We start from the raw sequence: 22,980 nt of genomic DNA on the forward strand, positions 1-22,980 counted from the left end.
AGTCTTTCTGGGGATTGCAATGCAGAGTTATTAGCCTGGCTGAAGTTCTTATTGGTGAGTGTAGACAATGCCATGGACACTTTCATCACTTTAATGCTATTAATACTTCTTTTTGCACTTTCAAACTGGAAATTTTTAATTACTACAGTCTTTCTAGTAAGGTACATAGAGGTGGTTAGCAGGTGTAGCTTTGGCTTCTGGCTATCTAGTGTAGTGATCAGCTATCCTGTAGCTTGCAGACAACTCCCTGAGCCAGCTGTGGAAGGTGGACTAATGCATTGCTGCTTTTGTGGTGGATTTCAAAGACTTAGGATGGAACTGTCAGAGAAGCTGCAAGAAGCCAGGCAGCAGCTCTTGCTAAAGTGAGGCACTGATGTGGGGCTGGGCAGCAGGGCAAGGTGGAGGCTTTTGACCCAGTCTTTAGCCAGACATTTTCCACTGTTGTTTTCATTATTACAGCTCTTCCAGCGTAGCCAAGAGCTGGGAATGTGTGCCTAAACAAAGTGTCCAGTGGTGCTTTTCGTCCTGCAGATACACTGTGAGTCACAAGTGGAGTAAAGAAGGTATAAACATTTTATATTAATGCAAAGATGGTTTATGCTACTTAAATCAGAATACCATAGCCATGCCTGGCTCTACCATGTTCTCGCAGAGGCACAGGAGTGGGACTGTATCATGCTCTGCATGGTGATGGACAAGATATCCCCAAGGCTAGAGGTGAGAGCCAAAAGAAAGAGAAAAACCTCAGATGGTGAAGGAATGACCACATTGAGTGCTTGGGTCTGCAGAACATGGAACCAGAAAAAGCATAACCTCTTCCCCCAAGCTCCTCATCTGAAAAGAATCTGTGCTTGCAAGCTGTGAATAAGCAGATTATAAATAGATGGAGGAGTGAATTCTCCTTTGTTTGCAGGAGGCAATATAGTTAGTGTCTGTACTTTGAGGGTGGAGTGGTGAGAGCCAAGAGCTGGTTTTGTGAGCTGCCTATTTTTAGTGTGGCTTGGTGATCTGGTTGGAAGCCCTGGGTGGGGATCTGAGCAGAGGTAATGGACAGCACAGAGCAGACTTCCTGAGCAGCAACTGCCAGGTTCCTGGTGCTGACCTGACTCAATTACAGCAACAAAGAGAGTGATCTCACAGCTAACATCCTCCACAGTTCTTGGGCCTGTCTTCCACACACACTGTTGAGACCACTGGGTCTGCTTGAAGGTGTGGTCAGTTTGTGATGCAGTGAGTTATAACTGTGTGGTGCTGCAGAGCTCATGTTTGTGGGTCTTTAGCAAGACTCCTGCTAGTAGCAACTCCTGGGATGCTACAAGGCCAGCATGTGCTGCTCTGCTCCTTTTGGTGGAAGTAAACCTGGATAATGTGCAGGCTCTCTGCCCCCTGCCAAACAACTGCATGGCACTGTCTGAAGCTCTGTCTGCCTGTGGTAGAGCAAGAAAGACTAAACTGTTCATCCAAAATATGGGACAAGTTGGGAGCAAGGTTAGAGGGGAAATAGGTGTCTGGTGTGTAAGTTCTGGTCTGGGCAGACTGGGATGGGTGGGATTCTTGGTTTGGAAGGTACCGTGTGTGCAGCTACAAGCTGGTGACTGGTGCCACAGGCAGGTGGTCATATCCAGGCAACTTACGCTGGGAAATCCTTCCTGGAGGCATCACTGTCTTCTGCCATCCCTTTTCTTTTTTCGAGATGTGTGTCTGCTGCAGCTCTGTGTTTGTGCATGCTTTAAAAGATGATAGTGCTTGTGTTGCTCTCATTGATGCCAGTTTCTTGGCTTGCTTAACTAGTACTTGCTCATCTTCCAGCCTCTCTGGGAGCTTTGGGAGCCTCTCATGCCACAGTGTGCACTCCTGATGGGGTCTGCAAGAGGCACCTTTCATTGGTAGGTGCTTTGCATGTTCCTCCTGTGGACCTAATCCTAAAACCTTCATCTTGGGACAGGCTTTCAGTATACCTTTGAAGTGAGATGAAAAAAACGTGCCTAAATTCTAGCCTCAAAGTGAAAAAGTTTCCTGCCATGAGACGCCTCTGCACTGTTGCTGGTGACACAGAAGATGCTGACGAGCACTAAACTTTGGCCGAGCATGAGTGGCAGTGCTTGTCCATGGCCTTATTTGTTTGTGTCAGGTGGAGGGAGGAGCACAGGAGACATTTCTACCCAAACACATACTGTGCTGCTTGGTATTCATTTTGGTTACGGTCTAACCTGTTCCCTCTGTTTGCGTGGTGGTTTTAGCCTGGTGAAAAGCACTTACACTTGCATTAAACAGACCTTGTTGCTCCACACAAAGGAGTGTAGAGCTGGAGCTCTTGTCCTTCTGAGTGCTGTGTGGAGCCAGTTGTGGCATTTGCAGAGAGGTAAAAGATTGCAGAGTTCTATCTAGGTAAGGTTTTCATTGTTCTCTTAGGCTTTTTATGAGATGATTTCCCTCAGCTCCCTTTCTGTTGTTTATTTTCTGCTGTTTTATGTCCTAAATGATCTTGGATTCAGGGAGAATTTACCCAGAAGACTCCAGTTTTACTTGCTATTGTTTGCAATATTTGTCATGCCAACAGGGCATTAGGTACTTAATGACACACTGTGTTTTATCTGTTTAAAAATAGTATGGAAAAAATTGCAAAAAGTTTCCAGTATAGGATGTTAGCTGAACCACCTGACATTCCTGCCTCAGCCTAGGCCATCCCACAAGCACCATTTTTATATGGCTGCATTGGGATAGTTGCTTCTGTTGCTGGAGGTGGTTAATAGCACAGTCCCTTCTATTATATGGGTCATAACATTGGAAGTGGGCAAAATGAGGATGTACCAGGGAAATAGGTATGTGGTTTTAAGTGGCGGTGTGTGTGTATTTGAGCTGGGTACCTTGAAAGCCTGGGAGTCCCAACTCCAGGGACACAGCTGTTAGACTTTTGTTCAAACTGAATATAAAGTGTAAACATGAATAGCTTAATGTACATGAGACAAGGTTTGGAGGTAGAAACTTTACAGCTGGTAGGAAACCTCAGCTTGAGGCTTGGTGTTCCCAGAGTGTGGTGTTTGTACATCTTATCTCAGGCTCCACTGCAGAGTGAGCTTCCCCCCACCCAGGCTACTTGTTGGTTTGGGATTTCTTACAGTGTTTTTTTTTCCAGTCAGTTTTATGGGTCTTACTGGGATTTAAAACCAACCAGAATCTGAACACAGTTTTATTGTAACTGAATGCAAGCCAGGCTGCAGAAAGAATCAAAGATCACAGCTTGGTAACACACTTGGACACTTGTTTAACTGTGTGTTGTTGGTCCCTTGGCTTTTAAAGGGATTTCTCAGTATATTTCTGCTAAAAACATGTTTAAACAAACAAATGAGAATTCTTTCAGCAATTATGGTCTGTGGTGCATTGTATTAATTGGATGGGTTGCTCCCAGCACATGTCAGGTAACCTAGTGAGGAGGGATTTAGCCAGGTCTGTGGTCTCAGCTTGATCCACCATTCCCACCCTGAATGGGAACAGGAATCCCACAGGCAACCCCAAACTTGGTGTTTGACCTCTGTGCCTTTCTAAGGACGCTTTAGGGTTCTAAAAACTACCCAGTTCCTCAAATACTTTTATTGGGTAATTGAAACCACCATGGTTATTTCTGTACTGCAGAGAATAATTAGTTTTTTTAGCAGTATCTGCTTTAGCTTCACCATGGCCAGTTTGAATTTTAACCTCAGCTGCATGTGAAGTTCCCAGATTGAAGGGCAGGACTGTGCATTTGATGTTGACGTGTTTTTAGGGGATTGTAACAAATATGGCACTTATGTCGATGCCGCCAAAATGCATTAATGACCAAGAATGGCTCTAATGCATTTCTCTTCCTCCAAAACAGCCCTTGGGCACACAGGACTGTCCCTGCAAAGCTGGAAGGATTTCTTCCTGAAGCATTGCTCAAGGTGTTTAAGTGATTTGTAGCCAGAGTATAAGCACACATGATCTGGGCAATGTCCATGGACTAATCCATCCTTTGAACCTCCTCATTGCCAGAACCTGTTCATTTTCGGCTAACGCCTGTAGAGACATCCACAAGGGAAGTTGAGCACCAGGAGTGGAAGGCCAGATGAGGCTGATGTAACATCTGACTGTGCTTCTTCCAAACTGCAGAATGATTAGGGATATATGATTTTCCAGGGCAGGTTGGCTGCACTATACTTGCTTAAACCCCATCAAACAGACTACCAAAATGTAGTATTTCCTTCCATCCATGAATTTTTGCAGTCTTAAAGTTGGCCAAGATTGGTCAGAGGATGAGCCCTCTCGTTAGATCTGTTCTTGCTGTTGGTTAGAGCGGTTCTTCAAGGGGGGACAGGAAGGTGCAGAGTAGTGATGGTTCTGCTGTTTCCCTCCCTGTGCTCTCCTGTTTGTGTGTCTCTGGCATCAGCAGACAGCTCATGCAGCACCTGTTATTGTGACTCTTTTGTGGCATCTATTTTTTGAAAACAAAACAGGTATTTTGCTTTGAAAAATAAAGTGTAACTCTCCAAGGCTGGCTTTTTTGAAGAAGGGATTCAGACAGAAATGGTCTTTCTAAATTATAGGTTTAAAATTACCCTACCATTATACAAGAGTTTGGCACTTCTCCAGAAAACTGAAGACGTTTGGAACCTTTTCCACTGAAACGATAATTGCCCAATGAAAACAGGATTTGGGGAAACATAAACTGACATCAAGCTACTCCTTTTTGCTATAAATTATATTGACTCTGTACTATTGCAAAATTACTTTTGATGATTTGACCATGGAAGAATGTAGTGAAAGACTCGTATTACCACACTCCCATATGCAGGGAAATTGCAATACATCCACACAAATCTGAGCTTAGGCGAGGCTTTCCACTGACTTCAAACAACTCAGCCTTTCGTCCTCAGAGTTGCACAGGCCACTATTAAAATATCTTTAAGGTCCTTAACAACCAGGTGTTTCCTTTGTGTGGCAGGATGGAAGTCACTTTTCCTTCAACCAAATTTTCAGTATTTGATTTGTTTACTCCAAGCTGCCTTGAAGGCAATGATGGACAGGAATGAAAAACTTCTGAGTCTGACTCTGAAAAATAAATAGATATTTGTGCAAAGTGTTGTTTTCCTCATGAAACTCCCTACTGCAGGATATAGTGGAGTGTACTAGTATACTGGAAATCATTTAGGAAGTTTTTAAGATCTAGATCAGCAAATGGATGTGTGTGTAAATAGATAAACAGATGTACAGAGGTTTGGGAGAACATGGTTACTGCCCAGTGGATACTGTCTGTGAGCACTGGAAGTGCCCAAGTGAATCGAAAAAACAAACTTTCCCATGGCCTGAGTGACTTCTTTGTTTGGCTCCGTTTGCCTACCTACTTTATACTACAGTGTGGAAAGGCTTGTGTTTTCCTCTGTGTAACAGAGTAAAAGATGGATGTTACTCAGAGAGCCTGTTGGGTTGGTAATAGTGAAATGTCAGGGACTGACAACATATGAATGGAGTTACCCTGGAGATGCAACAGAAGACCAACAACTAGATATTGAGGTTTTGATGAATGCCTGCCAAGCGAGGCAGAATGTGTGAAAACGACATTGCTAGTCCTTGAAACAAAGGACTGAGGTGCTGGGATGCTGAAGGAACTCAAAAAGGAGGAGGGGGAGGAATGGTCTAAGGCCATACCTGAATTTGCTCCGGGAGTCTGAGCCCAGAGGAGTTGTTTGGAAACATTTTTTTTCTGTGTGTCTTGTGTGCAGTCGCTCAGGAAACCATTGGCAGGACTGTGAAAAGGGCAGCCCTGAGGTGTTGGGTTGTGTCTGATAAGGGTATCAATAGCCTGCTGTGAGATTCACAGAGAACAAAATCACTGAACTGACAAGAATAAGAGAGTTTGGATTATATATACCCTATACAGCCCAATTTATGGATAAAAACAAGAGCTAATTTCCAGCCCTCTTTTGAAATGAATTCTCTGTCCAGTCTCTACTTACATAAAAACTCCCAAATGCTGCGTCCCAGACTGACTCCAGCTATGTTTGAGATGCCTGTAGATCATAAAGCAAAGATTTTCTGTGTGTGTTCAGTAACAGGATGTCACTCCTAGTACAACTGAATCAGCTGAGACAGAGAGATGCCTGAGTATCTGTAGGTCTGTAACTGCTGCATTATTTGCTGAGACAGATTACATCTGATGGGGCAGAGGACAGAGTGCTCACTTTTGAACCAAAGCTCCCTTCCACCTTCTGCAAATGCACAGGAGGCTTGGTCATATTGAGATCTTCAGAGTCTGGCTCTTCATTTTTCTTGTGTCTCCAGTAATATGATATAATTCCTTCTGTGGAAGTAGCATGTGGGACCAAAAGAGTACTCTTTGGATTTTTCTCAGTCCTTCAACTCAGCACCAAGAAATTCACTCGAACCCCTTCTGCAGTGGGCTCCTCAGGGCTTGGTGGATGGGCCAGCAGGGGTATTTTATTACTGCAGTTTTGAACCTGACTTTCCCTGGAGAGGTTTGCTGGATATAAGGCCAGTGCTGGTCTCAGACGTGCTCAGAGGTACCAGTCTTGCCCACAATGGCACAGTGAATTCACCTCCTCACACAGTGACATTGTGGTAGACCTGTATCTGTTTATAAAAAAAAATACTTGAAATGTGGTTTTTTGGTGTCTTTTTTTTTTTTTTTGATAATTGCTTCTTATCCCTCTACCTCGAGGGTGATTTTATTCCTGTAGTTACAGAGTTGTTTTCAGGAAAGCCTGTGTTTTGTGGCTTTGGGAAATGTGCTCTCTGCTATGTGAGAATCTGTAGTACTTGATAGAGCCCTGGAGCTGAGGTAGTGACTGACTCCTGTCATGGAAAACTACTCATATTTGAGGCAACTGGGGGAGTTGTTTCATCCATCAGGGATGGAAAAGGGTGGAGTGGGACTCCCTGGCTCCCTTCCCCTGTATCAGCTCACACTCTGTGCTTGGGCAGCCAACACTAGAGCTCGAACCCTTATCTGAAGTCCCTGTGCCATTAGTTACCATCCAGCAATACCTTGCTAAGTGCAGAAGCTGTGCATCCTTGTTTTGTCATGGGCTTGGGTGGACATAAGGACTCCCATTACAGAAAGGTCTAGCAGGTCAATCTGGCCTGCTGATGAGTGACATCAAAGAAGTAGCATCAACACCAAAGTGATCTCCATGGAAGCTCAGAGAAAAGGTTGGAAAAATATTTTGCCTCATGAGAGGATAATTGTAAACGTTTGCATGTAACAGCCTGGAATGCCTAAAGTTAAAGGTGCTTGCTTGTCTGTGCCTGTGGGAGAGGAAGAGTGTTTGCTGTATCCATGTGTTTTCCTGAGTGGATGAGGGCATTCATGCCAGCAAGGCATTCAGCCTTGTGGGAGTAAGGCCGAGGGGTGTCTGCCTGTCTGGTCATCAGTATGCTGGAGACTTACTCAGAAATTGGGACCTGACAGATATGCTCAGCTGCACGAAACCAAACAGTGTTAATGGTGTTGCCAAATTTAACTTCCAGCCATCTTCTGAGCTGTTTCTCATTAGCTGTCCCAGCTGGGTCACTGCTGCTGACGGGAACTGGCCTCCACAACCTGCTCTGTAAACACACTTTCCAGAGCTCAGCTTGGACAATAGTTATGGCTCTGCTGCTGCAAGTCCCCTGGGCTGGATCTGGATCCATCCCTAGGAAGGGATGACAAAACAGAAGGCTCATATCATCACTGTTTGTTTACGGTGGTTTCAGGAAATGTGGGAGCAGCGTTACAGTGAGGATCTTTCCATTGAAGCCTGCGGATTCTCAGTAGAGAACCTGTCTGCTCTGCTCTACTCTGCTCTGCAGTAGCACTGATCTTAGTCCAGAAACAATTCGGGTATTTTTGGCTGCACTTTGGAGAAATTCATTTAGTCTAATGGCATTTCAAAGGGGAAAAACAAAAGTATCTAAGAGCCTGAGTTTTGAGAATTTGGCTGGTGCACATTGGGTGGAATTCTGAATGGAAAAATAGTGTGGATTTCTGCTATGCAGAACTGGTTGTCCAGACCTATTGTGCTACCTCGTGTCAGTTAAAAACTACATAAAAACTACAGGATGTCTGCCACTAAATACTGCTATTCAATTGCACTTCATAGATTCAGGATTGCCTGTAACCCAAGACAGAAATAAACTATGTATGCTGAATTGCTTTGAATTAATTTCCATTAGCAATATTAGCTACCTGTTTTGCAAGTGCCTTAGATGGTTTTAATAACACGATAAAAAAGCCACGCTCTCATAAGCCAGAAGGTTGTAAGATAATTGTGAAGCAAAAGCTGGTTTAGGGTAAGTACAGGACATGACCAGGCAGCTGAATGTGCAAGTGTAGAACACAGCTGAAGGAAGGAGGCTGTAGTGTTTTGTTGTAGGTGTCCATTGAGCCCATAATTGTAAAAGAAGGGAAAATCTAGAAGTGCAAGAAATTCAAGACAAATAAGCCTGAATGCTCTTCTGTCTCCTGTTCCCATCTGTAATTCACCCAAGGCTGTGCTGGAGAGGTGTTGCACACATCTAAATGGAACTTGCTAACATTCATCATCTAACTGGGATGTGCCGTGTCCCTGGCTCCAGCATCCGAACCTGTCCAATCCCTGCCTGTGTGCTACACAGCTAACCCTGCTGTGGCCAGGCCAGCAGGGACAGTGCCACCTGGTGCTCCCTGCTGGGCCTTGGGCAGCACAGCTGCCTGTGGAAGACAGGGAGCTCAGATCGTAAAATCCCATTTCTCTCTTGGCACTGGGCTGTTGTATGCTTTGCCTTTTTGTTTGGCTGGTGGAAATCCTGAGAGTGAGTGGGGCATCAGGCACTTTATTTTGTTGTTGTCACTCAGCAAAGATTTGCTTACTAGTAATTGCTTATTTACTTTTTTAATTAAATTCAAATGGTGACTTTTAGACTCTGAGACTGCCTGACCCTGTGTTTTCTGAAAGCCTATTGATGCAAGTAATCTGTGTTTATGAAAACCTGAAAGTATGATCAAGTTTGCAAGGAGCCTGGCTAGGAGATGTTCTTGTACCTCCTGCCAGGTTGTCTGCTTTGGAATCAGAGTGGTGAATCACAGTAATCTGCAGGGAGCAGCAATACTCTCTTCTGTTCTCTGTATGGAGATGGCCACTATGGGTCCCACAGGGAGAATGACTGAAGCACAGCTGTTAGCCAGGTCATGTTTGCATGAAGTGCTGGGGGAAGGACTGAATGCAAAACCCCTGACCAGACTTGTGTCCCCTTCCAGAGATGCGCTTGACACCGCCAGCGTGCTCTATAATCGAGTTGATGAGGGCGTTCACCGGCTGGTGATGCTGTCAAACAAGCGCATCCAGGAACTGGAGCTGGTGATGGAGTTCGAGAAAGTGGAAGAGTGTTTCAAGGAGGTAAGGCCTGCCTGTCAGTTCCAGTGACTGCCCGCTGCTGCCCTCTGATAGTGTCCCCCAGAGCAGGTGCTGGGCCTGTTGATCCCTTGTGTGGAGGTGTACAGTGATGCCTGTAGACACTTAAGAAGTGAACATGAGAATTTGAGACAGAGTTTTCAGATGTGCTGAAAACCAAGCCACTGTTTTGCCTGGTACCTCCTGGTATCTCCCTTTTACCAATGCCAGGTAAAAGTCTCCTGGCTTCTCTCTAGGTGTGGTCCAGTCAAACCCCATAAACATTTGTGAAGTGTCTCATAAGTAAGCACCACTTACTGGTGGAGTGTCTTTTTTTTTTACCCCCCTAGCAAGACTGTTGGTGAGCCATTCTTCATGCTTCACCTGGAGAAGCAGCAGAGTGATGACAACAAGCTGATGATAAGTCTGCATGTCCCCTCTGGGCCCTCAGTCCTGCAGGGTTTGCCAACATCCTGCTGCTGGATGAGCATGCCCCACACTAGCTGCCCATCCCTTCAGTGCACTCTTGTTTAGATTCCTGTGCTGTGCTCAGGTCCCTGATAACTGATAAGCCCAGGCACACTCCTTCCCCTCTGGGTGCAGCCCCAGGCACACTTGGTTTGCCTTTTGGTGCAGCCCTATAAACAGTCTCCAGGCAGGGAAGGGCCTCTTGTCCTTAGCCCAGGAGCTGTGCTCAACCCCCGCCTTCTGCACTTCTGAGACCTTCAACTTCCCTTTGTATGGTGCTCATTGAAACTCTTTCACAGACATGGGATAACTGAAGCAAACAGGCACTGGCTTTCAGAAGGACCTTTGAAACCTGTAGCCATGTAGATAGGGAACCTTAAAAAGTCATATAGTAGCCCAGGTCTGAGCTGATCAGTTTATTCAGTGTTGCAGATCTCAGATGTTCATGTTGCAGATCTCTAAGCCTGAAGTCAACTTTGAGATTATGGAGTCACACCATTTCCTGTACAGCTGTTCATCAACAATGAGAAGTTTTATATGTCCTTAAAAATCGATATTAGGACCAGTTTCACCATCATTCTTCTAGGATTCTGGGTTTCTCTCCTCTGAAGGGAACTGCATTTGCAGAGGAGACTGTAGCCTTCCTGATTTGTTCTCAGGCCAAGATGGATTCATGAGTTTTAATGACTTCCCATTTGAAGGCAGACACTCGGGCACCATGCACTGTGTGTTTAGGACAAGAAGTGTGATGCAAGAACCTGGTAGAGACTCTCTTAAACATTTGGTGTCCCTAATACCTAACAGAAATTTGAAAAAAGGTGCAAAGGCAGGCCCTGCAACCTGTCACTGCTTTAAGGTGAACTTTTTTTCTGCTGAATTGCGTAACACTGACTCTTCCAGTTTACTTTTCTTGCAGATCATCAATGATGGCAGCAGCTGCTCCTGCCTGGGAGTTACAGGCAGCAGCAGTGTGCCCCTCTGCAGTACAGGCAACCCAACCCCCTCTCCTCCACTTGCCACTGCCATTGAGTTGGGGTATGGATTTAGATGATGTAGGAAAACAGGATGCGTGGGCATTAGGTAACACTTACTAGGCATTAGGAATCACTTAGTCTGTCCCTTCCCCCAGGTGCAACTATGCCTGGAGCATTGCAGACAAGTTTACCAGCCTGTTTTTAAAACCCACTGATGATGGAGATGCTGTGCTATCCTGCCTGGCCTTTTGTGACTTCCTTGCTTTTAGGATGATCTTGTTAGTCTGTCCTCTGCTGGGCTGATAACTGCAGCAGTGGCCACACTCCACTGAGGAGCCTGCAGTGGAGAACTGCCTTCAGAAAACCAGTATCGGAGAGCCGCCAGAGAACCATGAAACATGGCAGATGGGGAGAATCCATCAATACACTAACAGTGACGTAGTTCATGTGCTGCCAGTCAGAGAAGGGAAGTGATGTAGGAAGTCTGGCAGCAGGGAGAGTTGATCCCAGTTGGGGATAACAATAATAGGAAAGTCAGGTCAGTCTGCAGGTTGCAGAGCTCACATTAGACCATGGCTCACCCAAAAAAGAACCCAAGCAGCTGCTTGCCCTGTTTATGCCTAAGGCTAGTGAGCAATAGCAGAGCTTTGCAATTACTCTGTAACCTGAAGTGGAAAAACTCCTAGCAGGAGGCTCAGACTGAAATGCTTGGATGGGGGGAGCAGTCTACACGCACATTCTTTCCAGTAATGAGATGACCAGCATTATGAGAGCAGTTCCTTGCTGTTTCCACATAAAGGCCTGTGTTGGTGAGTAGCACAGGGTGACTAATAATGGGGCTTATCCCTTTTCTCCTAGGTCAGCAGTTGGATTGAGAATGTTGGCAGAAAAGGGCTAAAGGAAACTGTCAACCTGGATGATTCTTTGGAGATGCTGCTTCAAACACAAAAGCAGTTCAAGGGGTTTGATCTTGTTGCCAGTGTAAGTGTTGTCTGATTGGAAAAATATATTCTCCAGTGTCTGAGTTAGTGGCATATGTGTCTTGTACATGCTCAGCCAAACCCATGATGCTAAGAAGGTTCATCCCCAAGGTGTGTGTCATTCCTTCACACTTCTCAGCACCCCTGCTCATCTCTTGGAGGCAAAGCCACCAACTCAACACCGTAGTAGATGGCATTTGCCAGTCTTGAGGGAAATAACTGCTGGGATGGAAGATGGATTTTTTTTTCTTACTCCCTTGATCTGCTTGTAACACTGCCCTTTTTTGATCCTAATTGACCTGTGGCCTTGCTGTGTAGGCCTTTACAAGCCACTGGGTGACTGGTGTAAATCATAAGAGATCAGGGCTCCAGAATTGTGTTGTAAACAGAGACATGTGATTTGAACCATAAAAACCTGTCTAATTAGCCCTAGCTGTTAATGACCTTGAAGAGTACGTGCTGTCCATGTCAGGTCTCAATGCTCATATGCAATCCCACTTTGTTTTCAGGAGTATTGCAAAAGGGGACAGGAAGCGTTAAAGAAGATGGATCGATGGGAAGACTTTTCCTCTGTGGATGTGCATTCTTACAGGGTAAAGCTTCAGACCTACAGAGATCAGCTGGAGGAGTTCTGCACTCAGCTGGATGAAACCAGGCACCGAATCTGTGAAACAGTCAGGCTGTATGAATTCTTTGACAAGGTAAGACAAGGCATCTGCTGCAGAGAGGAGAGTGTAAAAAGCCTGCTTGGACTCAGACCAGAACTGGGTTTTGTATGAAAAGTGCGAAATGGAGTGTTTGCTCCAATGGGGAGCGAGATCTATAACCTGCAAAAGTTCCCTCATACTCATGTGTCAGCAGTGATTTTTTTCAAGTCAATATGTGGAAGAACGTGTCGGTGTGTATTTCAGAAAATGTCCACATCTGTTAAACACAGAGGTTTATTGCTATCTGAGCTGGAGCTTTTAGACCCCTTTGATGGCCACAATGGATAGAGGGAACATGGCAGTGATGACAGTGGCCAAGGGATTGGCTGCTTCTGTCTGGCCTTGGCCACCATACCAGGGTGGGCTGCCTGCATTTTGTTCATACTGTATCCTTACACAGCCTGTTGACTCATCAGGAGTAGCACCCTGCTCTTCAGTCCTCAATACAGCCCAACTCCCTATGGAGGCCTGTTTGAGGAAGTGGAGCAACAGAACGGGGTGCTGGAAAGTGTGGCTTAGGGAACAAGGGGCCTGGGTCATCCCAGGCATCTGGGAAGCAGAAGGAGAGAACGTGTGTGGTGACTGAGTGCCCGACCTTCACACCAGTTTGGTTTAATGCAAACACAGTCGTTCAGCAGACCTGCAGTTAGATTTGATGTTTTTTAATTTCTGAAGTTGCAGATGAATAACCAGTAGGATTTTCAAAGTGCATTTTAAAATACAGCTTTGGCAAGCACAGAAGGCCAGGGAGCCTGTGCTTCATTTATTCCACACTTGTACAAACATTGGGTATTGAAGTTCTCAAATTCCAGAAAGAATAGACACTAAAACTTAAGCTGTACCAGATGTAGGTGCCACTTAGTTGCTCTCTCTGAGCTGTCTTGGCAGCCAAAAGTGCTCAGGAGGGGGGAGGAAATTCAGCTAAACATGAAAACACGGAGAAGTGTCCTGTGTGAGGCAGGAAAGTGGGGATGGCAGCCCATAACATTGCTGTGGGGGCATGTAAGGATTGAGTTTGTTTGGTGATGCTCTGCAGATCTACTCTGGCTCATCTCTGCACTTTGTTGTGCAGGTGGGGGACCCTCTTGTTGTGGGAATGTGTAATTATTTTCCCCCTAAATGGAAAGAAAAGTGTTTCCTGTGCCATAGGAGAATGGCAAGGACCTGCGCAAACATTCAGGAGCTGCTCTAGTGCCTGAACACCCCTTACTTTCATGGGGGATCCTGGGAAGGGGGAGTTTTGTGATGTTTCTTTCGATAAGATGAGGCACACAAAAGCAACAAGCCTTGCTTGGCATGTTGGCAGTTCTGTGGGCAAGTAAACACTGGTCCTGTATGAACCCACCCAGCCAAAGCTGAAAGTCTGTGGAGCACAAATGGGGACTGAAGCACATGATCATAGAACCACAGAATGGTTTGGGCTGGAAGGGACCTTAAGGAATCATCTGGTTCTTACTCCCCTCACGTAGACAGGGATGCCACCCACTAGACCAGACTGCTCATGGCCCCATCCAGCCTGACCTTGAACACTTCAGGGATGGAGCAGCCACAGCTTCTTTGGGAAACCTGTGCCAGTGCCTCATCACTCTCACAGGGAAGAACTTCTTCCTAAGAGCCAATCTAATACTACCTTCTGTCACACCATGCCCTTGTCAAAAGTTCTTCTCCATCTCTCTTGGAGCCCCTTTAGGTACTGGAAGGTGCTCTAAGGTCTCCCAGGAGCTTTCTGTCCTCCAGGCTGCTCCATGCACTGTTCAGTGCACTCACAGTGGTAGCTCTTGGGCTGCCAGGGTAGCTGGACATGACTCAACAGCAATGTGTTCCTCTGCAGCTTCAAAGCCTTTCAGAAAGCCTGGATGATTCCTGAGGGCACAACTGCTACACGGACCCCAACAGTGGCCCGTTTCCTTTTCTGGGAGCAGTTCAGTTTCTTTTTGGTGGATACAAACTGTGGGATGCAGTCCTTGGCACCAGCAGCATCCCTCTTAGTTGTGCCTTTCATGATGCACAGCCCCAATGAAAGCTGAATGATAGTGGGCACAGAGTGTTTGCACACTGCTTTGGTGTGGAGGAGAGGCAGTGGCTTAGGGAGGAAGAAGGATTTTGATCTCACTGGTTTCAGTAGAACTATAAACAGTGCTGCTGGTATAAATTCAACATGTGTGTATTGTGAACCGGTGGCCAACCGAAACCAGGAGTGTAGGGGGATACATCTTGCAGCAATAGCACCAGTGAATAAATTGCTGCACAGTATGTTCTTTCAGTGCTTATGATTTTGATCTTGATCTCCAGAATGCTTTCTGTCTTCCCAAAGCAAAGTCAGTGGCGTGGTCAGGGCGTTGGGGTGGTGAGCAGATTCTATCTAAACTGATTTCACTTTCTTGTGATTCTGAGCTACTCTAACCTTCCTGCAGTGATCTTGTCAGTGCCTGCCTAACTCCTTTCTCTTTTCCCTAATACCTGAGTGGGTATCAACAGCAGGAGTTTACAATGAGCAATGTCCTTGATTTTCCTTCCTGTAAAAAGCCTTCAGTGTGCCAGACCCCGGGATTTGGGGAGGAAGCCCAAGGGTGCATAAGAAATGTACACTGTGATAATGAGCTGGCAAGCTCAGATCTCCAAACATCTCAGCATGCACAAGGGAGTGGAGTGCCCACCACAGGGATCATGGTGGTCATCCCTTACGTACCTCTCTGCCTATTGGGAACAGGAGGCTCCATTATGCTGGCCCTTCTGCATGTGGTGGGCAAGTGGCTGCCGGACAGACCATGGAACAGGATAACACAACCCCATATGGCCTGTCAAGATGCTGTACTTTGTTTTTTCACTGCTTGGCAGTTCCTGAAGGCCTGTCAGAGCTCCCTGTGATGAGGCAGGCTGAGCTGGGCCAGACCACATGGAGCTTACACATGGTCTGGCAGGATTCTCTCCCCACAGCCATGACTGGTGCCAAGCTGAATGTTTCCATTTGTCCTTCCTTCCTTTGTGGCAGGAGCCCTTGGTGCCTGTCAGGGGCTGGATGATGGCTGGGCTGAGGCAGGAGGAGCGGTGAAGGAAGCTGCCTTCCCCAGCTCTCACTGTGGGCTGAAGGATTGTTTTTCAAGTACCACAAACTCAGTGTGGGCATACTCAAGGACCTGCCATCTTCTTGTGGCTTCAAGCCTGGTCTGGCTGCTGTCCCTTGTTTACTCAATTCCAAAACTGCATTGGAATCTGGCACTACACAGTGCTTTGGAGGAGAATGGGGAAGCTGATCAAGCAGGGGTCTGTATGACTCTGACCAGAAGGACTGATGTCTGTTTTGTTCTGGGGTGCCTGCAAGGCCAGTCCCCAATACCCTTCTGTCCTGCTGTCTATCCTGACTTCACAGTTACACTGCCATAGGTGCACCATCAAGACCAGGAACAGCCACAGCAGGTCCCCTTCTCCTTGCTATCTCATTTGTCTTCACTTTTTTTTTTCTCAAGCTTTCTTTGGGGAAAATTATTTCTCAGAACACTCTTACATCCCTTGGCTCTTGCCTTTACCATAAGCAAAGTGCAGGTTACCTGGACTACATGTTGAAATGGCCCATGTGAGAGCTGTGTGCCCTGTCAAGACTGCAGGACCCTATGTGGAGTGGCATGTCCAGTGAGCAGGAGCACAGAGCATGGTCTCTGCCAGCCCTGGGATAACAACCAGTCCTTCTGAAGGTCAGGAGCAAAGGTGTGTGATCCTGGCTTGGAAAAGTCACTCTGGAAGGAAGCACTGACCCAACCAGAAAGGGCAGTGTCACATCGAACAGGCTCAGCACCTGCATACCCTGTGGTGATGTGATGCCCAGAGCTGAACTGCCTGTATCATTACAGGAGGGCCCGAGGCAGCTCCGGGGGCTTTTTCCTGCTTGTCAGGATGTTGTGCAAGATGGCACTTCATTGGTGGTCAGGGAACATGTGGTCATTGTCCTGCCATAGCCTTGCAGCTTGAGCCCTTGTTTTCTGTTTGCTTTCTGAGTGGACCTGTTGAGAGTCCCACTGCTCAGAATTGGTGGAATGAGGCTGGTTGAGAAATAGTAGGGTGGCCTGTGGTGGGATTTCTTTGGGTTCTGTTCCACAAGCCTTTCTTTCAGTGGTGTTCTCTGTCTGCCACCGTTGGATCTCTTCCCTCAGAGGATCCCTGACCATCAGCCTGTGCTGATTCTTGTTCCTCAGCCGTCCATGGCTTTACTCTCCTGCATACAAGGACCTGCTACTTCACAGCTCTGCTTGGAGTGGGCAGAATGTTGCCCGACCCCTCTCCCATCTGTGTTTTCATCTCTTCAGGAGTGGGTTACCTGCGTTCACGTGTGGATCTGCCCCCACAGTGGGTTCTCCTCTGCTCTCCTCCTCCTCTGGCTCTCTTCCTCAGCCACTTTGTTCTTTGTGGCTTAGAAAACAAAGCCCTTGGCAAGTGAAGGAGGTGCCTGCCCTTCCTGGGGGAGGGCCAGCTGGCCTGCATTTGATTATGGCAGTGCCTCCTCATCCCTCCCCATTGTCCTTGCTGCTGTAGGAATGCCAGCCTTTTAGCGCTCCATCCCGTGAACAAGTGTTGCTGCTCTGGGGCCCAGGGAGGGGCTGGAGCCCTTCTTCCCATCCCTCTCGCCCTGCTGCACTAGAGCCTCTGCACATCTCCATGCACCTTCCCTCCGAGTTACATCCACCCCGTCCTGGCTCCGGCAGCACACGGACACAGCAAACCCTCTTGTAAGTACCAAGTGTCTAGTGCCCCGGGTGACGTGTGAGCTGTATTGGGATTGTTTGGAAACAATGTAGAGAAGGCTTTTCAGTCGGTTGCCTGTGCTGTCTGTATGCATCCAGCATGAATCAGAGTGCTTTGTGTGCGGCTTTTGTGCGCTCAAAACAGCCCTGTGGGCTGTGGGCATCTTTGCGTGGTCCCTCTGAAACCCAGGGTTGTGCTGGTACAGCCATGCCCGTCCCTCTTTATTGGAGGTTATTGCGTGATCATTTTGGTGGGCATAATTTACCCGCATCTGGAAGCTGCTGTGGGAGCTGCATTCTGCAGACTAGCTGGATGTACAGGCAGGGCAGGTGGTACCTCTCAGTCTGCCCAAACTTCTGTCAAAGTGTGGACAGCACAAGAGGGGGCTGAACTGCTCCAAGGTTTGCTGAGTTCCTGCCCCCTGAGTGATTGCGACCTGCTGGCACAGTGTTCCCAGCGTCCAGAGATGGATCTGATCTTAGATGTGACAGCAGAAATCCAGAGCATGATAGATAAGCTGCCTTCTACAGATATCCTTACCTCTCGCTTCTCCCCAAAAGCTTCAAGACAGACACCTGTTGATACCTTGTTTTCTGCTGTGTCTTGTTTCTCATGATGTATCCGATACAATGTCACAGATGATAATTTTGAGGGTAAAACCAGATTAATTCCTTTTTAGGGGATAAATCACTTGTTTCTTTTTGCTTAGCTTTTGGTAAGAAGAGGAGAGTTGTGGATGCTGGTCTTGGGAAGTCAGAAAAGATCCCGAGAGGTGCAAACTAAAAGTGTGATTTTTCGTAGCAGGCATTTGGCACAGTTTGAGAGGTAATTTTACTGAAAGGGTGCTAGGATTCCCTGCTCTGGGAATAAGCTTGGTGAAGTGTGGAGTAGAACTTATCACTAAAGTGGCAAAACCAGCATTTGACATGTCCTTACTGTAGCATAGTTGCAAAAAGAGACACAGGTCACTGTACCACAATGCCGGTCTCTCACCAGCAGTCCTGAACAGGTCAGAACATGGGTTTGCCCCACAGCACTTCAGAGAAAGTGAGATTTTGCTGTGGTTTATAATTTAGTCTCTGGGAGAGGCTTAACACTTGCTATTCTCTACCTCTGTGTGGAGATGGGCTTTGCTTTTCTCCAGATTGGACTGCACAACATTCCCAAATGACAGTTTTCATATGGTTACTATTGCAGGTTCTAAGGATGATGAAGTGAGATCCAGAGGCACAAGAGAGGAATATTTACTGTACCTTCCTGATGCTGTAAAATTGTTTTAGGGGAAAGCACTGTTGTTTCGCTTCAGCATTGTCTGTCAGCAGCTGTCTCGTCTCTTTCTGTCATCTCTCCTTCCTCAGTTTTATGCCTGTAAAGTCGTGCCCCTGGACAGACATCTAGTCTGATTTGCTCTCCCATTTCAGGGGTTTCCTTTTTCATGCACAGCCTGAAGCAGTTGGAGGAATGAGCCTGGAAAATCGATCCTTTGGCAGAGTTCATGCAAGGTTAATGCACGAAATCTCTCCCTTCTCCTTCCTGCCAGGTTTTTGCTGGAGAAATCTCCTTGCAAGGTTAATGAGCCTCTCATATTTACTTTCCTATCAAAATGTGTTCATGTATTAGAAAGATTTTGCTTTGCCTTACAGATAGCCCTCTTGCACAAAGAAGTCCTGAACATTTGCATCTTATCTGCTACAGCTCCTCTGTATTTTTCTGTCTTGCAAAATTAGTGATTTGTTAACTTCTGTCTTATGAATTCTCTAGTAATTCACTGCTAGCTCTACTGGTGCCCAGGCTTTTTTCTCCAGTGTTTCACCAATAACTGTCTTGCCAAATGGGCAGCAGAGCAGCGCCCATAGCTCTGACAAGCTCTGTGGCAGGAGGTAAAAACTAAATAGTAGTTGGCACCAGCACTCAGTACTACTTTGTGGTTGCACAGTACAGGTGTGAGGCTCCTTTGTCCCTCAGTGTTACAAGGCAGCAGCAATGAATTAATTAATTGGTTTTTTTCACTTGCTAAATCCAAGCACAATTTGCAGTTGAAGGTGAAAGGTTCTTGTTTTGAGATACTTTTGGGCACCTGTCCCAGCACCTCAGACTCTCTTTAGTGCAGTATGAGATCTGTATGGTTTGTCTGTGGCATGTGCGGGGGGACAAAGCCTTGATCTGTCTGTCTGGGGTCCTTTTCCCTCCTGCTGTGCTGGCTGAATCCTTCTTGGTGGGGGCACAGCAGGAAGAAATCTGCAGGAGCCGGCCAGTGTGTATCATCTTTTGGGATGTAGAGTGCTTGCTCTTCATGTGCCTTTCCTGATCCCAAGAGTGCCAGCATGTTCTGCCACTGGATGTATCCAGGGGGCAATGCCTGATATGCTGAAATCACCTTCAGCCTTGATTGCCAGAGGACCTCTGTGTAAAAATTCCTCAGTGTCTTTGGCTGCCATGAGCATAAGTTGACAGTTGTCTGAAAGTCTGGCACTTCCATCAGGTGGGCTTAAATCTCCTGCAGCATCACAACGCTGGGAGTCAGTCAGTCATGGCAGGGAAACAGCATTTTCTCCCAGCAGGTTTAGGAATTTCCCAACTCAAGTTGCAGCTGAGCTGTGAAGGGGAGTGTGTTGTGCTTGAGGTGTGAGATCTGATGCCAGCAAAGATCTTCCCTCAGCTGGGCCCAGACTTGTGCGTGTGTGCAGAATGTTGGGTTTGGGTTCTTTTTCCCATCTAATCTTGGGATAGAAGCGATGCAGGGTGACAGATTTTCTGAATTTTTCTGTGCTGGCATCCATCTGGATGCTCGGATCCTCTTGGAGACTGGAATTCCCTTTAGTCACGGGAGTTAAATAGATCTGTTCAAGCAATCTGGACATGAAGCTCCCCTCGGTGTACAGATGGGACTGAAGCTCACAATGGCTCCATCTGCATATCAAAGCCCTGGACATATGGACAGGGCTCTCCCAAGCACCCGCTGCCTCTGACCTGGCTCCTCTGGCTGCTGTGCAAGGCCTTGCACCCTCTGAGTACATCTTGGTGTGCACTCAAACTGGGGAGCAGTTTCCAGTGTTGTCAGCACCCCTGGCGAAGGGAGACCCAGCAGATGTGCTGGGTGTCTGGGTTCAGCTTCAGCTCCACGTCTTCAAGGCATAAGCACCCACATTGCAGTGCAGATTGATCCCAACACATCCAGGGGTAGTTAAGCAAAGTTTGGCTTAGCTTGTCACAAGGGAAAGGATGTGAATTGAAGACTACAGAGAAAACATCCACACTTCCCTATTCAGGCCCAAGGGCATTCTGGAGGTTTTGCAATCCCCAGCTGAGCACAGAGAATCTCATTAAAAGGGTGCCAGTGCAGGGCAGAGGACCCACCACAGTCCAGTCTGCCCTCATTGGCCAGTGGGGTGCTATTACAGAGGGGTGTTTGTACAGCCTGATAATGTGACTGTTGAGACAGATGTAAAAAAGCAAGGCATGCAAAAAACCTCTGCAGGTGACATTAGTCTCTGAACAGGGTAATTTGTTGCTGTTGTGCAAGTTGCCAGCTTTGGTGACTCACATCTTGCTGTGACTTGACATGAGGCTCTTGACTGTCTCCAAAGAATGGAGTTATCCCCTTCACTAAAAGAAGCCAGGAAATGTGCTGTCCTTCTTCCCCCCTAGGCAATGGTTGTATATCTACAAACACAGATGCTCCTTCAGACCTTCTGCTTTCTTGGCCGTCACCGAATTACGCTCAACACATGCAGCTTCTTTCAGGTCAATCTTCAGTTGGTGTCATGACTGTGCAGTGACTGGTGTAGCCAAATGAAGGACCAGCCACACATTGCAGTTGTTAGGGGCAGCTGGAGAGGAGGACAGCAATCTATCTGCCAAAGCAGATTCCAGCATGCAATTCAGTTTGTAAATAATGAAGCATGAGAAAGGAGAGAGGATAATACTCACCAAGGCACTGAAACAGCATCTGCCCTTATTCTGCAAGAAAGGGTTGTGAGCAGAATTTCATTGTCAGAAAAGCTTTACTGTGGGTGCATAAAGCTGCTTATAAAATGGACAGTGCCTCAAATGTGAAGAGACTGTTTTGCAGCAAAGGCAAACATTAAAGTTCCTGATTTTACTGGAAGCAAACTTGGCCCCAGATCCGCTGGACTTGGGAGCTTTTAAATGTTGAGAAAATTCCTATGATAAGACATTAAAATAGGGGGAGAAGAATCAGTGCAGAATCTACCCAAGGTTGCAAAGTCATGAGAGACTGTGTGTCATACATACGTACGTGTGTGTCTGTACATAGATCTGTAGTGAAACTGGCAGTGTGGAAGCTCTGATTTGCACTGAAGCAGGGGTAATTGTAGCTGCCTGTGATTCACCAGGCAAGTCACCCCATTCCTAATGGACAGCCCTGGGGGATGCCTGGCAGTGGCAGCAGATGAAGAAGGGCGAGCACACGTCCTGCACCCCAGCTCCAGCACAATAAGCCACGTTTGCCCTTTGGGTCCTCGTGCTGTCGTCAACAGAGCAGAAATCATGTGCAATCCTATTTTATCCAATTATCTTCTCCTGTAATTAGACTCTCCTGGGCTTGTCATGCCTGACTGCCCAGAGGGGAAATGAAGAGATTTTTGAGCTGTGTTCATGTTTGTCCAGAGTGCTGCTGCAAACGGATGTCCAAGCAAGTTGCTCTAATGAGCATCCTTTGATGGGGCTTGGGCTGTGGTGTGTCCAGACTAACCCTGACAGGTGCTGCTTCCCTGACCCCTTGTTCTTCTCTCCTGTCCAGCTGTGGGTATCTGCTTGGTCTCCTTTCTTCTGCCTAAATCCCCAGGAGTTTGTAGTTTGTGCTTGTCTCTCATCCTTTGCCCTCCTGTGGTGTCTGTACAACAGCTGGCATTTGGTAACTGGCCAGAAATGCAAACATAGGATTTAAAGTTTGTTTTTCTTAGCAGCTAGTTTTAGGCAAATTGATGATTTCAGTAATCTGTCTTCCCTTGGTGAGAGGAGGGGGGGCCCTGTGAGCTACACAGCAACTCAGAAAGGGCTTAGGTTTTAATTTCAAGAGCATGAGTCCTTTCCTCTTTAAAGCTGAGTTTTTACCAGCTACCTCCCTACAGTTACATCCCTACCAGCTACATCAGGACACAGTTCTGGTAACTTTGGTTTCTACTGCTAATGAATTTGAGGCAGAGCTTCAAATGCAGTCTGGAAAAGTCAGGTGCTACAGGGTGGGGAAGAGAGCAACAGTGAACCTCTGCATAGCGAGGGGATTGGATTACTTCTAACTTGGTGGCTTTGCTGAAATGCTTGTGCTCTGAAATTACATGGTTTCTTGATTGTCCAAGTGTGGCTGCCTGCTTGTGCAGCCACAGACCTTGACAGAAGTGAGCACAGGCTTTGGCTCTTTCAGATGTGGAAAAAGTACCGCAATGTCTAGGAGAGATCACTGTTTCCTCCGTAGCTCTTGGGTGTCTGGTGGTGGCTTGCTTTGTATTTTTTTGAATTTGGAGTTGGTTGAGATGTTTTCATTCCCTGTTTTTTGCACTGTGAAAGAAAGGGGATCTGGCCTGTGCCCAGTCAGGGTGTTCTCTGCACACTTCAATAGTTCTCATCTGAAGCGCAGCCCCTTCCCCCTCTGCCTTGTTTCTGGTTACCAGGGCTCCCCAGTCTGGTATTTAGCTTTGCAGTATTTGCTTGTGAATAGCTGGAGTTGAGATGGTGCACTGAGGCAGTGGCCTTGTCTCAATCTGGCTGT

General features: G+C 46.9%; 1 protein-coding gene across 5 annotated transcripts in view; it reads left to right on the forward strand.

The window, feature by feature from the left end:
* Window positions 1-22,980, forward strand: part of PLEKHG4 (pleckstrin homology and RhoGEF domain containing G4) — an 85,027-nt gene that overhangs the window by 45,869 nt on the left and 16,178 nt on the right. For all 5 annotated transcript variants that reach the window (XM_071567239.1, XM_071567241.1, XM_071567242.1 and 2 more), the window contains exons 11-13: window positions 9,251-9,389; window positions 11,684-11,806; window positions 12,315-12,506. In XM_071567239.1, the coding sequence (XP_071423340.1) occupies window positions 9,251-9,389; window positions 11,684-11,806; window positions 12,315-12,506 (454 nt within the window). The remainder of the gene's footprint in view (window positions 1-9,250; window positions 9,390-11,683; window positions 11,807-12,314; window positions 12,507-22,980) is intronic.

This window comes from Pithys albifrons, chromosome 12, assembly GCF_047495875.1.
Source record: "Pithys albifrons albifrons isolate INPA30051 chromosome 12, PitAlb_v1, whole genome shotgun sequence".
NCBI classification, from domain to species: Eukaryota; Metazoa; Chordata; class Aves; order Passeriformes; family Thamnophilidae; genus Pithys; species Pithys albifrons.